Here is a 17,946-nt window from a genome sequence, read left to right as displayed (position 1 = left end):
AGGCCCCACAAATGCAGTAACTCTCTCTTTTTTTATTGTGGTAAGATAAACATAAAATTTACCATTGCGACCATCTTTAAGTGCATAGTTCAGATGGAACAATGTGAATGTACTGTACATTCACATTGTTCCATCCATCTCTGGAACTTTCTCATCTTCCCAAACTGAAACTCTGCCCCCATTATCACGCTTTTATTTATTTATCTATTTACTTACTTATTGGCTGCACCAAGTGACAGGCGGGGATCTTAGTTCCCAGACCAGGGATCGAACCTGAGCCCCCTGCAGTGGAAGCACAGAGTCTTAACCACTGGACTGCCAGGGAAGTCCCACTCTTTTCAAATATATAACAGTCTTTGTTGAGATATAGTTCACATACTATCAATTCACCTATTTTAAGGTATATAATCTAACAGTTTTCTAGTCTCTTCCTAGAGTTGTGCAACTATGACCACAATCAATTTTAAAACGTTTTTGTTACTCCCAAAGGAAACTCTGTACCCATTAGCAGTCACTCCCCAATTCCCCCAGTCCTCTCCCCCAGCCCCTCATCATCTTTCTGTCTCTTTAGATCTACCTGTTCTGGACATTTCATGTTAACAGAATCACATGATTATGTGTCCTTTTATATCTGGCTTCTTTTAATTAGCATCATGTTTTCAAGGATTATCCATGCTCTAGCGTGGATCACTGCTTCATTCCCTTTTGTATTCACTCTTAAGAAGATTCAAATTTGAACTCAGTATCTCCTCCCCACCCACAATGGCTTCCTCCTCCACTTGATTGATCTCTCCATCTACTCAGCTTCCAAACCAGCTGACAAAATTTTTCTTTCAAATCCTCCATCTGTGTTCCCTACCCTCTCCCCAAATCCACCGCCTCACCAGATCTGTCAATGTGGTTCACAAACAACTCTAGAATGTGACCTCTCCTTGCAGTCAGTGTCAACGCCATCACATTTCTTGCCTTTAATATCTCTGGCTTGTCCATGGCCTCCTGTTTTCAGGCTTTCCTTCCTCCAGTCCCGCTTCTGCGGGCTGGTCAGTTACCTTCCTGAAATCGGTCTGCTTGGAAACCTGTGCTCCTCCCATGGCCGGCAGGGTCTTGTTCCCACTGGGCCTGGCGCAGAGACCTCCTCCAATCAGACTTTTGGCTACACTCCCGCCCTTTCCACACAAGCTGCCTTGCAAGATCATCTGTTCTCCAGACTCTGAGCATTCTCACGTGTCCTTCCCTCTGTCTGGAGTGCCAGGGCTCCAATAGAACACCAGTCTGTGATGGGGCCTCTGAGCAATCCCTACTTTTAAATCTTCGTTACTGGTAAGATCAAAAGCCCCCTACTGGTTTTTTTTTTTAACTTTTTATTTTATATTGGAGTAGAGTTGATTAACCATGTTGTGTTAGTTTCAGGTGTACAGCAAAGTGATTCAGTTATACATATACATGTATCTATTCTTTTTCAAATTCTTTTCCCATTTAGGTTGTTACATAATATTGAGCAGAGCTCCCTGTGCTATACAGTAGGTCCTTGTTGGTTATCTGTTTTAAATATAGCAGTGTGTACATGTCAATCCCAAACTCCCAGTTTATCCCTCCCTGCCCCCCACCCTTCCCCTCTGGTAACCATAAGTTCGTTCTCTAAGTCTGTGAGTCTGTTTCTGTTTTGTAAATAAGTTCATTTGTTATCTTTTTTTTTTTTTAGAATCCGCATATATTTGTTTTTCTCTGTCTGACTTACATCACTCAGTATGACAATATCTAGGTCCATCCATGTTGCTGCAAATGGCATAAAGCCCCCTATTGTTGATTAGCTCCTATTTTAAAAAATTGGCCTGTCGGGATGGTTTATTCTGACGTTAAACGCCAATTACTCTATTTAAAGTTGTATATATTTATTACAATGCATATTTCACACACATGATCTTAAATTAATGTCCAATGCTTTTGGAAGTTTTTTGGGAATATCACTTGATTCACATTTTAGTTGTGAAAATGCCCTTCTTTGCACAGGACCCCTTGTAATCTTGGGGGGAAGGAGGCCAGGTAGAGTAGATAGAAAATAGTAGAAACCATATTGCTTGTTAATCTCCTAGGACTGTTCTCCCAATTTCCTATTTTCTTAGACAAAGCAGTGCTGTGAAAAGGATGGAAAATGTTCTTGGCAAGGTAGTCTGTACACTGGGGCTCTTGTTGTGTGTTTTAGATGCAAGTTCCTCTGACTGATCAACTTTGAAGTCAGTTACTCAGGCATTCTTTGGATTTGTTAACAAGAACACCTATTCCTGTCTTATGGTCTGGTGGGAGAGCACATTTCATCTCCTACTTACTTCCTTTGTGTTTTCCTTTACAAAGCAAGCCTTTCCTACAAACTTTGTAAAAATAATCATAGTTTAGTTTTGTAAACGATCTGCTTCTCTGAGTTGATTAGTTTTTATCTCCATAGAGCTGGTAAAACCAGTTTTCTTAGATGTATTGCAAAGGATTCAATGAAAAAGATAAAATGGGCAATGAGTGGATCATTCTATGAGTGGTTATCAAGCGGAGTCAACTGGATAGAGCTAGAGCGAGAAGTTATCTCTGTGGCTTGATCTGGGCAGGTGACCTTTAACCCAGTATGCATGATGCAAAGGAAGGCGGGGAAAGCCTGCCTCAAAACTGTGAGCACGGAGCCTTGACCGCTTGCTTAACATGCTGTCTGCAGGGTTTCTCCTTAAACTTGCACCCACCCATTTGAGAATTTGAGGGGCGTCATGTCCACATTAAACATTACTGTGGTGTTCTCAATGGTGATTTTCTCTTTCCCTCATTTCTTTCCATTTATTAATTGGAATTCCTCAGTAAGGAAGACTTGGCCTCTCTCCCTGACATATTTACTTATTTAGTCAGTTGTTTATTTATATCCATAGGGACAGGACTTTTATTCTTTGGGTTATAATCCAATAAAATCGTTTTTTATTTTGTTCCTTGGGTTGTTCCAGCTTTGGCCTTTGGGAGCTCTTTTGATGCCCTTTTGACTTGCCCTGTCATTTTTATTGATCACTTCCTATTTTCTGGCACCATGAGGTTTCTACATTTCTCCGTAAAGCTCGTCAGAAGCACCAGATAATAACTGTCTTTTGTAAAGCACTCTGCATGTAATTTATATTAATGTAAAGATGATATTAAAGGTTATCAAAGCAAATTATCATTCATCACATGCAAATTACAGATGTCAAGTCCAAGAGCGAGAGCGTGACAGGCTGTGAGCGCTACACAGGCAGAGGCTCAATGCCTTCCACTGCACCCAAAATGTTATACCCACTGAGTGACACAGTGGGGCCTTTTCATGTGATGGCATTTTTAAGTGTGACAGTTCAGCTACTCTCCATTCCCCCAAATGCCTCATCTACTCTGGTAGAAATGGGAGTTCAGTGGGACAAAGATGTGATATTAAATACGATTGTATTTCTCTAGTCATATTCATGAGACGAATTCACATAATTTGAAATAGTGCACTAACTATTCTGTTAAAAAATACTTTTGTAAGAGGGAAGCAGGATGAGGAATTATACATCTACTCTTGTCAGCAGCTGGATTTGAATCTTGATTTTAACTTTCCTGTGCTAGTCAGCAAAAGTTTCTCAAAGGAGAAATGAAAGGACAATAGGAATAATTCAGAAGAACCAAACAATAAGTGGGGGGGGGGGTGGAGGGGAAGGAATGTCCATCTTTATAATTTAGAGCAATTCAAAATGAAAAAAGTCTATAGTGTTATGGATAGAACTGATACAACTTATTTTACTTAAGGCATTAAAAATGAGAGTACAGCTCAGGGATTTTCAAAAATATTGTCGCTGTCAGTTCTTCTTCTGTGATAAAATGACAAATTTGTCCATGTAGGAAGCATACCCAGATCAAGGAGTAGGGACACAGGACTCTGGGTCAAGAAGGAAAACATATGTTCTGAAATAGACCAGAGCCAAAACAAGACACAAAAGTTCAGGTTGTCTGTCTTTGCCGGTGTGAAGCTGGGAGAACAAGTAAAAGAAGATTGTCTTCTCCAAGTAGGACAGAGGTGAATCAGGTAAGACAGGACATGAGACATGCTGCTGATTTTTTTTTTTTTTTTTTGCCCTACAGAGTTCAGCCACCAGTTTGCTGTTTTAGGGTGGGGTTCAAGGAATAAAAGTCCCAGTAACAGTGGGCCTTAGCCAGGCTCTATGAGTTTCAGTGTTTGTCAGCTGTAAGATCATATCACAAGGTCTCATCGCCCTGATATGCAAGGCATGTAATGAGTGAGGTGCCGTGGAGCCTGGAGCAAGTCTAGCTGAGTATTCATCTGTGCCTTCAACGCTTCAGATTCTTAATTTCCATGTTCTTTAATCCCTTCCATAGGAGTCTGTCAGTGATATCACTACCACCTTCTCAGGAGCTGTGTTGGATGGGGCTTCTGCCCCTTGATTAGTCTCTTGTTTAGATTGCTCCGAACACACACAAAGTATTTAGAAAGATGATGCTACTGATGTCTTGTTGGTAAGACCCTGACTTTGAGGGTTTTTTTTAAAGCTAATCAAACAATTATAAGTACATCTTTCTGCAGAAATCCCAGGATGTAACCAATTTACAAGAGTTGCCCCAACATTATAGGTGAGGCGTGGTGACAGTGTATATTGGGTAAGGGGTTAGCTTTTATTTGTCACTTGTGGATCCACTAACCTTCAGCCTCCTCCATTTTTCAGGGGCTAATAATTTAAAAAAATTAATTTTTTTATTGTCTTTATTTTCTCTCTCCCTGAATGTCTCCCATCTATTTCACTATCTCTTCCTACCACCAGATGGTGGAAAGGGAAAAGGAAATAACGAGACGGTAAATGAATGTGGTGGCTGTCAGAGTATGGTGAAAGGTGTGGTAGTGAATGGACCCCAAAAGGAGCTTGTGAGTTACCCGTGAATTACCACGAATTCCATTTTCATTTTAGTGCCCACTCAAGGGTAGCCGGCCCAGGTCTGGGGGTCAATATGGCACAATGATGCCTGTTGGGGAGGAACTGCCTCAGTGGATTCCTGGGAACATGAGAGCCTGGGAACATTGCTGAGCAATGAACCCCACCTGACCCAGGCATTGCGGTGCGGGGTTAGGGGTCCCTATGAGGGTCGGTGTGGGGCGATGCAGCCCACCAGCTTCGTTTCTCTTTCTGCATCTCCATCCCACCACCTCCTACAAGCCGAACTCGCACCTGGCCTGCCGTTCCCACGCTGCACTGAAGCGAAATAGCGTTTCTCTCCCTCCATAGGATGAACCCCTTCTCCTTCCCAACAGCCCCCTCTGTGAAGCCTTCTTCTGGGTTGCCTCGACACCCCGGGGTTACCTGTTATCACACTCAGCAGGTGTTCGACCCCTCACCTTCCCATGGTCTCCCCTCCCCCAACCTGTCCTCCACCTCACGTCGCACCTTCGGGGTCGGCTCCTTCCCCCACGTGCCACTACACTCGCACGCGCCCTCCCCCCCGACCCTCCCGCCCCTCCTCTGGTCTCGAGGAGTCTCGCGGCATTTCCCGGGGCGTTAGGCGAGCCGCCGAGGGTGAGGGGCGGCCTCGCGGAGCTGGGTCCCTCCCCACTGGGCCGCAAGGGGGGCGGCGGAGCGCAGCAGTCGCAGGGACGCCCCGGGCGCCAGCCCCTCCCTCGAAGGCCCCGCCCCTCGAAGGCCCCTCCCCTCGAAGGCCCCGCCCCCGCCCCGGCGGCCGCGCGTCCCCGGCAGGCGGAGCCGCAGGAGCATCGCGGCGGCGGCGGCGGCGGCGGCGGCGGCGGCGGCGGCGGCGGCGGCGACGAGGAGGAGGAGGAGGGGAGAGCGGGCGGCGCGGCCGCGGCTGCCGGGCGCTGGGCTGGGCGGCGCTTTTTTTTTTTTTCGCAATTTCCACTGGCGGGGAGCAGGAAACCCGGCGCAGCCGGCTGCAGCGGGCCGCGATGCAGCAGCAGCAGGAGTCGCCCCGGGCCAGCAGCGGCAGCAGCAGCAGAGGCAGCAGCGGGCGGCGCTGAGCCGCCGCGGCCGCCGCTACTGAGGAAGAAGCCGGCCCAGACGCCGCCGCGTCCCTATCCCCGCGCCCACATCCCGGCTCCCCGATTCCCGCGCCCGGGTCCCGGCGCCCTGACCCCCGCGTCCGCCTCCGCTAACTTTCACGCTGCCTCGGCGGCCCGGCCCGGCTCGACGCCAATGGGTGAGTGGGGGGCGCCCGGGTGCCCACCTCAGCCTGGGGGCGGCGCGCCTGTCCCGGGACCGCGGAGCCGAGGAGGGCGCCCCGGGAGCAGGGCCCCAGCGGGTGACACCGTGGTGGGCACCCTGCCTGCGTCGCGCACCCCCCATTCACTCCCACTCGCGCCCGAGCCCCTGCCAAGCCCGGGCGGCGCCGACGGGAACCCCGCGGGGGCCTGGGCGGAGGATCGCGGCGGCCGGCCCGGGGCGGCTGGGGCTGAGGGATGCGGGGGGTGTGGTTGGCTTTTCGGGTGGGCGGGGAGAGTTTTGGCCATTTTTTCGCCCCCGGCGCGCCTTTCTCTGCGTTGGGGACGCAGGTACGGGGAGCTGGTGGGCTCCGGCCCTGCGCAGGGCTTGCTGTGCCCGCCTGGCCTCGCCTCAGGGGAAGCCGGAATCGCGGGGTCTCGGGGCGGCCGGGGGCCGGGTGCCTTTGCCGGGGGGATGACGTGGTAGGGGGGCGGGAAACGCCCCAGTACCCGGCCTGGCGTGCGGTCCTCGGGTCCGGAGCGCCTGACCCGCCTCCCTTCGCGTCCCTCTTCCTCCCGGCCCTGACCCCCTCTCTGCCAGCCTGCATTCCTCCAGCCTGGCAAGCTCTCCGCTCGGTGATGCTCAAAGGCCACTTCCCACATCCTCTAAGTCTGCAGGCTTGGGGAACTGGAAACGGTGATTTAGTCCTTGATTTACTGGTCGAAGATCAGTTCCAAGTAGGCAACTAACTGTTAGGCCCCCTGGGTCCCATCTGGTATAGACCCAGGAGTATTGGAGCCACGTTGCCCAGAGGACCTGGCACTTTATTGGGCAATGGACTTGAGAGTGCCAGGGCTAATGTTTGGCTCACCCAGGTAATATTCTTGCTGGCAGTCAGTCTGTTTTCATGCCTCTGGCAGATTACTTTAGGGTGTTTCTAGGCCAAGCATAGGAAGACTGTAGATTATAATAAATCATAATGAAGTGAGACCTTTCTGTGTTCAGGTCATAGGATTTAGGTAGGCGAGTCAGACAGTGATCAGACAGCAGTCTTGCGAGGCTCGTGAAGACAGATGCACTGGAAGGGGGGAGGTTTAACCCTGCCAGTTGTTGACAGGCAAAGTTCAAGTCCCATTTGTGGTCATTTGCCATAAATGGTTTTCCTTTTCCAAGGTGGTGACGATCTGACGGCCTCTCAACTTCAATGTCACTTTTTTCTCAGTGCCCTTCTCTGATCCCTGCACCACTCCCAGTCTAAATCAGTTCCTTTCTGTTACCCTTTCTTCTTAAAAAAAATTGGCAGTATTACATCTTTATTTGAGTTTAACATTTCTGTCTCCTACTGTAAGCTCCATGACCATGGGGACATTGCTGTGTTGCACTGTTTTGCTCAGCACTGTTTTCTTTGGTACCTGGCCCAGAGCAGGCCCTAAATAAATATTTATTGAATGAATGAGTGAATGAATGAGGAGGTAGGAAACCCTCCTCCTCTGTGGAAGGCAAAACACTTAGCTTGGCACTCTTGTTTTGCTTTGGCACCTAATAAGATGATTTAGTTCATTAACAAAGTATATACTTTAAACATCACCCACTACTTTCACAACAGTTTGGTTTCTCCTGAGGTAACCAAAAATGCTGTTTTGATCACCTTTCATTTTGGGTGGGTCACCTAAAGGGTTGCACACAAAAAAAGATGTTAGATCCAAATGTCTTCTCCCGTGGCTGGACTCTGTTTTCTGTATCTCAGTGGGGAGAGGACGGAGTTCTGTTTAAGAAGAAAAAGACCTGTTTATCATTCAAGTCTGAACTGTTTTCATTATCAAGAACCTCCTAGGAAAATTAGAAAGTGCTTCTGCTGTTTATAGGCCTTTCAGGCTTAATCTTGTTTACTGTAACCATTACAAAAGGGGGGGAGGTGCCGAATGTGATTTTCATTTATTTCAGGTGTTAATACTTTGAGGCGCTAAGAGTAAAATGGATGCAGTCATTCAGTTCATTAAAATGTTTAGAGTGGGATTTGATTCTTTTTTTTTTTTTTTTTTTTTTTTTTTGCGGTGCGCCGGCCTCTCTCTGTTGTGTCCTCTCCCGTTGCGGCGCACCGGCTCCGGGCGCGCAGGCTCAGTGGCCATGGCTCACGGGCCTGTCTGCTCCGCGGCATGTGGGATCTTCCCGGACCGGGGCACGAATCCGTGTCGCCTGCATCGGCAGGCGGACTCTCAACCCCTGCGCTTTGCTGTACGCAGGCCTCTCACTGTTGTGTCCTCTCCCGTTGCGGAGCACAGGCTCCGCAGCCATGGCTCACGGGCCCAGCCGCTCCGCGGCACGTGGGATCTTCCCGGACCGGGGCACGAACCCGTGTCCCCTGCATCGGCAGGCGGACTCTCAACCACTGTGCCACCAGGGAAGCCACCAGGGAAGCCCTTAGAGTGGGATTTGAGATGCTGGTAGTAGTTTGAGGGCTAAAGATCACATGCTGTTCTCTTAAGCATCTTCAGCAGTGTATTTGTGATGAAGTACATATATTTAACAATTTATTCTGTATGTTTTCCAGTGGAGACACCTAACAGTGCCAGTGCTGTTTCTGAAGCAGGTGTGTGTGTACACACAGGCACACCCCCCTTCCCCAGTCTCCCGTATCTCTTTGGTTTTCAGAAGATTTGTCCAGTTTATCAATTTGATATACTTCCATTCTTACCAGGTCTGATGAAGATTTTTCCCTTGTTGGATAACACAGTAAAGCTGTAGTACATAGTTTTTGATCTGAAAAACAACTGCAAAGTATGCAATCCCTAACACTGAAATGAAGCCAGTTAGCTGTGAAATGGCCTCTTACAAAAGCACAGTCAGAATGTGCCATCTGAGTTTGTGGGGAGATGCCTTCAGTGCCAGATGCAGGGAAAGGGTCATGTAATTACAACTACACAAATATTATTACCACTGAAATTTGTGAGTCGTGGAGGATCTGCAAGCCCAGCGAAGGATTTCCATTTAAAGAATTCCAGAGTAACAACAAAATTTGGACTGTCGTTAGCACTGTATCGTATTGGTGGTGCTAGACTGCTTTATGGTAAATCAGCTAAAGCTAAAATGAGTATAACATGTTTGCCTCCACAGACAGGCTCCAGTTAGAAATGGAAGAAAAGACTCCACCTTTATCAATCATGTCCTTTACTTTACCCCCTTCCATCCATCATGGCAGGGGCAAAGCCTTGCTACCCTCCTGGTTGCACAGACCTTGCTTGTTTCTTCTCGGACGGCTTCAGTTCTTTTTGTGTTACTGACATTCTCTGATTAACCTTCGTATTTGTAATTTTTTAAAAAATATATATATTTATTTATTTATTTTTGGCTGCGTTGGGTCTTCGTTGCTGCGAGCGGGCTTTCTCTAGTTGCAGCGAGCGGGGGCTACTCTTCGTTGCAGTGCGCGGCCTTCTCATTGTGGTGGCTTCTCTTGTTGCGGCGCACGGGCTCTAGGTGCGTGGGCTTCAGTAGTTGTGGCACACGGGCTCAGTAGTTGTGGCTTGGGGGCTCTAGAGCGCAGGCTCAGCAGTTGTGGTGCATGGGCTTAGTTGCTCCACGGCATGTGGGATCTTCCCGGACCAGGCATCAAACCCCGTGTCCCCTGCATTGGCAGGTGGATTCTTAACCACTGAGCCACCAGGGAAGTCCCTGTAATTGTTTTAAAGTCGGTTGCACACAGTGGTCAGTATTCATCCATTTATCCATCTATCCGTCCAATATTTATTGACCTCCTGCTTTGTGCTCAGTGTTGTGCTAGCGGCAGGTGCACAGCACACACAGACCTGCCGGCTTGGGCTTCTCAGTCTAGTGGGAGAGGTAGGCTTGAGTGCAGTACTTACAACGATGTTTAATTATAAGCCCAGATAGGTCTCCTGAAAGGAGGTTAGAGAGGGGAGATCTGACTTAGGCTGCAGAGGGGTAAGGACAGTGTCTTTGAGGAGACTGTGTTTGAGTTGAAATGTGCAAGTTGGCTAGGAGCCATCACCGCCCTCCATCTGCCTGACGCCCCTCAGGAGCACCTGCAATGGAACAGCGGTGTACCATGGGGACCCGCGGGGCATCACAGTGAGAGGGAGTCAGGAGGGACCACACGTAGCAGTGGGGCCTGTGTCTGGTGCTTTGGGGAGAGTTTAAGGAAGCCGGGTGTCGCTCTGGATTGGATGCTGTCAGGAAGCAGGGGTGAGTCCTGATCAGGCGTCTTAGTCGTCTTACCGGAGAAGCGGGGAACACCAGACAAAGGCTAGGATTTGTGAAGAAGCAGCAGTCACTCCTAGGAGCCAGGACCCAGGGACGCTGGGTGGGTGACTTTGGTGGTTTGGACAAGTTCCTGCTTTGTCCGTGTCAGGACGGAGTGGTCTCGTCAAGTACGTGATGAGTGGGGGCAGTGAGTAGGAGGTGGTGGGGTGGGGAGAGTGGCTGTCTAGGTATATTCGGGGGTGACTTCCTTAACATCGGCCAGCTCCAGTCTGGCGACTGTTGTTAAGCACTCAGAGAACGGACAACTCACACACTCTACCCGGGATAGATCCAGAGGAACAGAGCAAGCTGCTGAGAACCAAAAAGCAGCATGGCCCTTAATGGGAAAGATGCAGGGCAGCAAAGTACTGGAATCCTTTCAGTGTGAGAGAAGGAGGGTCTCTAATGCTGTGGTTCTCAGAATGTGGTCCCCTGGTCAGCTGCTTCAGCCTCCCCAGATCCTGTTAGAGATACCAGTTCTCTGGCCCCAATTCTACCCACTGAGTGGGGAACTCTGAGGGTGGAGCCCAGAAATCTGTGTATTCATGAGCCCTCCAGAGGGTTATGATGCATGGTCAAGGTCAAGTGTAGAACCTCACTGCCTTGCAGATGAGAAAGCTGAGGTCCAGAGGGCGTGGGTACATGGGCACTCTGGTCATAAAATAAGATGCCGTTATAAGTGACATAAGACCTCAGAGAAGGAGAAAAATGTGCTCCTAGTTCAGAACAAACCTCTCCTGGAGTTACTAGAACAGTTCAGTGTTGATTCATCCATGAATCCAGTCCAAGCCAGACCACCTCCAGCACCTGGGCATTAGTGACACTAGCTGGCCCATCTCGGTGTTAGTCACTTGGAGTATCACACAGGTCTTTCCCATCATCCCTTTTTTCCCCTCCGTCATCTTTACAAGGGGCATTAAAAATATATTATTAGCATTATGAGGGGTTTTGATATTTGTTTGTGATTTTCTATACCTGGTTGCCTGTATTAGCTTCCAATTGCTGCTGTAACAAATTGCCACAAACTTGGTGCCTAAAACACCACAGGTTTATTATCTTGAAGTTCTGGAGTTCAGAGTCCAACATGGTTTCATCAAGCTAAGATCTAGATGTTGGCAGGACTGCCTTCCTTCTGGAGGCCTAGGGGAGAACCCCTTTTCTGTTTTTTTCCAGTTTCTAGAGTCTGCCCACATTGCTTGGCTCATGGCTCCCTTCCACCTCCCAAGCCAGCAATGGGCCAGTCAAGTCTCTCTCAGTGTATCACTCTGATACTAATTGTTCTGCCTCTCTCTTCCACGTTTAAGGAGGGCATGAGCTGCATTTGTTTGGTCATTGTGTCCCTGTGCCTGGCTCATGGTAAGCCTGAAATTAAGATTGGTTGAGTTCATTATTATTCTTGACCTTCTAGCTAACTTCCCCCAGGTGTGCCCTAGACACCTCAAACAGCGCCTGCTGCAAACTGAGCTCAGCATTTCTCCTCCATGACACCCATCCTGACTCATTTATTCCCCATGTCCTTGCGGGTATTACCACCTTTCCTGTCATTTCCATCGGTATTCTGCTCATTGCCTTGCCTCTTCTTCCTTCCCCCTGCCCCTATCTCAGCCCCTTCCAAAGGACAGTCAAGTCCCAAATGTTTCTGGAATTGACCCCATGCCTTTACTGTTCTGCAGATGCTTTCCATCCTGAATGCCTTAGCAAAGGTTTCATGAAGCTGAGCAGTCACCCTTGCCTTTTTCTGTTCCATGCTTGTTCAGGCCTCTGAGCCTCTTCCATGTCATTCTCTTGATGGGGAATGGATTTCACTCTCTTCTCTGCCTTGTAGTGTCCGTGTATTAGTTTCCTCTTCCTGCTTTAACAAATGACTACAAACCCAGTGGCTTAAAACAACATAAATTTATAATCTTACACTTCTGGGAGTCAGAGATCTAAAATGCCTTTTACTGGGATGATATCAAAGTGTTGGCAGGGATGTGTTTCCTTCTGGAGGCTCCAGGGGAGAAATCATTTCCTTGCCTTTTCCAGCTTCTAAAGGCAGCCTGCATTCCTTGGCTTGTGGCCTCATCACTCTAACCTCTGCTTCTGTCCTCACATCTCCTTCTCTCTTACTCTGACCCTCCTGCCTTCATTTTATAAGGACTGTTGTATTATACTGGGCCCACCTGGATAATCCAGGACACCCTCCCCATCTGAAGACCCTTAATCACATCTGCAAAGTCCCTTTTGTCATGGAAGGTAGCATATTCACAGGTTCTGGGGACTAGTATGTGGACATTTTGCGGATGAGTATTATTCAGCCTACCACACCCCTTATTCATCTTTTGAGGCCTGCTCCAAAGGTTTCTGGACAACACTTCGTCTTGTATTAAGTCTGTTCATCTCTGACTGGGTGTCCCCAACTACATTGCCCTGGCTCATTGCCTGGCATACGGTAAGTGCCATATGTTAATGAATGAATGAATGAATAAATGAATAACCCTTTCACCCAAGTACAGTTGCTATTTGAAATTCTCTGAGGCTGTTGGCTGCCAGGAGTGTGTGTGTACTTCTGTAAAATCCCCCAGGCAGAGCGTGATGACAAGGTCTGTTTGCTGACAGTTCACAGTGGCCTGCACTGCAGTGGGTGAGAAGGGTAATGCCACATGTGTCACATGGCTTCAACAGAGAACTACAAGTTTAAGATAGCAAATTCTCTCTGGCAGTGATTCTCAACCAGGGGCAATTCTGCTCCCTCCCACCCAGGGGGACGTTTGGCAGTGTCTGGAGGTGGCAGCTGGTGGGGAAAGGGCAGCCTACTGGCATCTGGTGGGCAGAGGCCAGGGACGCTGCTCCACATCCTGCAAGGCCCAGGGGGCCCCACCACGGTTATCCGGCCCCGAGTGCTGGGGAAGCCTGCTCTGGGCGTTACACAGATGGTCAAAGCATCGTTTCCTTCCTTCATCCTCAGCTGCTCTGGAACATAAGGTTTTCCCCTGTGGCCACAGCCTTTGTTTTATGAATGAACCAAGAAGTCGCTGGAGAGCAGGACTCTGGCAGTTCTTCACCATCACCGTTTTGTCCTTTGAGTAGAAAGTGTCTTAATACCGCTCTTGACCCCCTTCTGTCCATACCTGGGTCGTGAAGTTGTTGAACTTGCTTCTTCCATGTGTGGCTCCCCCGATGTTTTGCCTTCCTAGTGGGATGTGCTTATATGCTGGGTGACAGATGATGAGTCCTTTTGCCACCCACGCATGGGTCCCTGGAACCGAAATGCTGGTAGGGCCCTTGGCAGTCATGGCCCACGCCATCAGATGATGAACTGAGACTCAGAGAGGCAAAGTGACACGAGCCCCCAGCTGCAGAACCCAGCTCCCTTTCAGTATGAGAGAACCAGCCCCCTGTATAGGTGCTCAATAAATATCAGGCTCCCGCTTCCCCCTGTGAGGTGCTTTCTACGGCCTGTTTCCCTGGTAAGTTTTTTTAAACAACTTTATTGAGATATTACTCAGATATCATACAGTTCACCCATCTAAAGTGTGCAATTCAATGTTTTTTTGTATATCACATTCATTTTTATTTTTAAATATTTATTTATTTACTTATTTTTGGCTGCGTTGGGTCTTCGTTGCTGCGTGCGGGGTTTTCTCTAGTTGTGGCGAGCGGGGGGCTACTCTTCGTTGCGGTGTGTGGGCTTCTCATTGCGGTGGCTCCTCTTGTTGCAGAGCACGGGCTTCAGTAGTTGTGGCTCGTGGGCTCCAGAGCACAGGCTCAGTAGTTGTGGTGCACGGGCTTCGTTGCTCTGCTGCATGTGGGATCTTCCCCACATTCATTTTTTAAATTATGGTAAAAGATACATAACAGAATTTGCCATTCTAACCATTTTTAAGTGCACAGCTTAGTGGCATGACGTACATTCCCAGTGTTGTGCAACCAGCGTATCTATTTCGAAAACTTTTTCATCACCCCTCCCTGTGAGTTTCTAACTGGAAGGTTAGGATCCTTGTCCCCTGGAGGGGTTCCTGGACCACTCAGCCATTTGGGGGAACACATGGTAGAAGCCCAAGGATCCCAGTTAAGATTCCAAAGGAATACAGGAAAAGAGGAAGTATGGTTTTGTTGTTTTTTAATGGTTTTCGCTGATGTTTCCTTTGGGGTGGTACTTCATTTTTGCTCTGTCCCTCCACGCAGCTCCCTTGGTTCCATCCCTTTCATCCTGTGGGGGAATTCTGATTTTCTTTCTTCATCCTGAAGCACTTGTGAGTTAGTTGCTTGGGCAACTTCCTTGGCAGTTACTGGGCTCCATTAAGAATATTTCAAATGTGGGAGAAAAGACTGCAGTGCCAAACTGGTCTCTGGAATCCACACGTGGAGACTTGATGGAGTGCCACGTTTCTTTGCTTCTGTTCCTTCAGCTGGCAAAGGTACACCGGCAACTGGTTGATGATGAGTGCTTGGTTTTCAACTTGATTGTTCTTTTATGGGTAAATATCTTACAGGCAGTCCTGTACATTAGGGGACACTTAAACAAAGCCAAGTGGAGCTCGTGGACCTTACCTCACTGGTAAACTATGCTTACAGTTAGGCTCAGGGGGAAAAAACACTGATAACAACAACAAAAAAATCCTGGGATATTTGTCCTTCCTGAATGGTATTCAGTTGGCAAGAAAAGCCCAGTAAAGGCCTCAGCTTATTTCCTTCCAGTGGCCCGGGAAGTGGTGGGGCCACTGCAGGAGTCTGGTCTGTCCCCAGGCACAGGGGACAGAGCGGCAAGATGAAGTGCCATCCAATTCATGCTGCTGGTTCTTCCTCAGTGTCTTGGATTAAATACTATAAATATTTTAGTGCTGATTAATTACTCATTTTGCATAACAAATCTAAGTCCTTAAGCACCCAAGTGCAGCATGTATAAACAGTTGAAAATACCAGCTCTTTAAACTTCAACTTCCTACCAGTCAGTGTTCAAACATCAGCCCTTGTGTTTTTGCTGGATTTTTCTGGACTCTTCTAGACTTGGAGGACTTGGGGCCCAGTTCTAGGTCTGGTCCTCTGGGGCTGCACCATTGCACACCCACTCCCTGTGTGAAAAGTCTTTAATTAGTTTAGTGTCCTCTCTAATTATTCCAGCTAGTTCTCATTTTTGTGCCTGGGGCTAGAAGGAGGTGCTTGAACCTTGTTTTGGATGAGAGCTGGGACAGTCTGCCCTGGCTTCGCTTTCCCCACCCCACAGCCAGCTTCTCCGTGGATCTGCATCTTCTGCGCCAGACCCTTCTGGATGCTACCTTTGGCTACCTTCTGCTTGAGTAGTTTACGTGCTCACTTGGCGAAATTCACTGGTCATGAATAACTTTGTAAACGGGCTTTGCCTTTCTCCTATTTTGATCATTAAAAACACCAAAAACTTAAAAAAAACCTCTTGACAACTTGAACAAAATGGGACAGTTTTCACCATTTAACCAGTGATTTCTCAGTGGCCCTTTGTTTTCAATAAAATATTAGATGGATCACAGAGGTGCCAACCCAAATACGTCTGTCAGTTAGCTCATCAGTGGTACCTAAGGCAGGTTGGGCAGTGTGTTTGTTAATTGACAGTGACCTTTTTTTTTTTGGCTTAACTGCTACCTTTGTCGGGAAAGAAATGAAATGAAAGTAATTAGCTTTGGGTGGGGGGTGGAGAGGGGAGAAGGCAGGTAGGTGTGTCACCAATTGAAGAAACAATTTGAAAGGGGCTGCAGTTTGCCCTGTTTCATGTTTGTTGGGCAGAGACACTGCAGCTGCTTGCTGGAGAAGTGTTTAAATTGTTTTTTAGAGTTAGTTTTTAGAGTAGGTTATACATCCACATGACTCAGAATTCACAAGGTGAACAGTGATGACTAAAAAGTCTCCTTCCCATCCCAGTCCTCTGGCTATCCAGTGACCCTCCCCATATACTGTTGATATTTCTCGTGAATTCTTCCAGGGAGGCTTGGTGCCTATACCAGCAGATAGGTATTTCTGTTATCCTCCCGCCCCCTCCACTTCACTTCTTGATTAATTGACGATGGGAGGACTTTCTAGCTGGTGGTCTTTTCCCCTGGGGATGTGCATCAGAACCCTGTGCCTGGGTTCTCCCCATCCGACTTTGATGGGGAGACAGGTGGATTGTGGAAGTGTTCTCCAGGAAATTCTGCTGTGCACTCCTGATCTTACCTGAGCTGGGTTCTGAACCGGTAGAAACTTGATCCTGGATCTTACACGATCTCGACCTCACTTCTGAACTGAGTTAGGAGATGTCTTCCCACTTTGATGTCGTGTGTGTAGTAAGGACTTTCTTCAAGTGAGGAAGCCAAGCAGAGCCTGCTAACCTGAAAAAGGGGTTTATTCTGGGGCCACAGGGCCCTCTCGTGCAGCCCAAAGGCCCCAAGGAGTCCCAGAACCAGGGATGGGCCAGCTGCCCGGTGTGCCCTTCTGCCATCTCTCCTCCCTGCCCCTGTCCCCTTTCTTTGTGCAGTCATTCCCGGGGCACGTGCCACAGTTCCAGCCTCTTGTTCAGAGTGGCTTGATTCGATCCCAGTTCCAGATTCCCATTGGGGTGACTCCGAGCCCCATGGAGGGTGTCGCCCCCTGGAGACACACAAGTGGCTGCTCTTCTCCCACATCTGTGAGGCGAGGGACTGCCTGGTTCCAGTCCTGTGTCATTGTTTAAGGAGGGCCTCCTCGGTGTCAGGTGAATGCTAGGTGCTGGGACAGGCCTGACCAGAACGCAGCCCTGTCCCTCGGGGATGGGGATGTCTGGGGGCCGCTCTTGGGGCAGGTACTATACATGCGGATGCTTGAAAGCCATAAGCCAGCATACCTGAAGGTGCCCTGTGCCCACTTTTCCTGGCTTTCTCTTGACAAAGGGGCGGTTGGTGTGAGGTGCTGCCTTCAAGGGTGATCCTTCAAGGGTGATCCGGCCACCTTTGGAGTCCCCCTCACAAGGCTCCCCTGAGGGGTGGCTCCTGCCCTTGCCGGGCGCTGATATGCTTCCGAGCGAGTAACAGCTGTTTTTACCCTTTGAGACCCTGAGTCGTGTGACTGAACTTGGTTTCTCCTTTTGAGTTGGCAGCACTTAAAAAAGTGTGGATGTGACGTTGGGGGCAGTTGGAGGGGTCGATGCATTTGTGACAGGGGGCAGGGTGCATTTGTGACATTGTCTGACTCTTTTAGGGAACCTGTGGGTTTTTAAATGGAGGAAAAGATGAAGACATTGTGAAAAACAGCCACCGCCTGGCCTGGTGAGTTAACCGCTGGAGCCAGGTGATGTCGGTGAAGGGGGCAGGGGACTGTGGCTGTTGTGTCCGCTGTCCGCCTCTCTCAACCCTCCTGCCTTCTCTCTTCTCTTTTTCTCCTCTCTCCCCCTCCCCCTCTCTCTGTCCCCTCCCCTCCCCCACCCCTCCCCACCCCTTCTCTGTACCCCCACTTTCCATCTCTCCCCAACTTTCTCTTCCCTCCAACCCCCTCTCTCCCCTCACTGTCCACCCCCCCCTGCCCGACC

At 48.9% G+C, this 17,946-nt stretch overlaps 1 protein-coding gene across 2 annotated transcripts in view; it reads left to right on the top strand.

Moving 5' to 3' along the window:
• Window positions 1-5,892: 5,892 nt before the first annotated feature.
• SH3KBP1 (SH3 domain containing kinase binding protein 1) overlaps window positions 5,893-17,946 on the top strand; it is a 346,648-nt gene continuing 334,594 nt past the window's right edge. The window contains exon 1 of one of the 2 annotated variants that reach the window (XM_024115253.2): window positions 5,893-6,195. In XM_024115253.2, the coding sequence (XP_023971021.1) occupies window positions 6,192-6,195 (4 nt within the window). In that variant the 5' untranslated portion in view covers window positions 5,893-6,191. The remainder of the gene's footprint in view (window positions 6,196-17,946) is intronic. The other variant, XM_028482479.2, reaches the window with a different exon arrangement.

The sequence above is a fragment of the Physeter macrocephalus genome, chromosome 21, assembly GCF_002837175.3.
Source record: "Physeter macrocephalus isolate SW-GA chromosome 21, ASM283717v5, whole genome shotgun sequence".
In the NCBI taxonomy this organism is placed as follows: domain Eukaryota; kingdom Metazoa; phylum Chordata; class Mammalia; order Artiodactyla; family Physeteridae; genus Physeter; species Physeter macrocephalus.
This window is presented reverse-complemented; position numbering and strand designations above follow the sequence as displayed.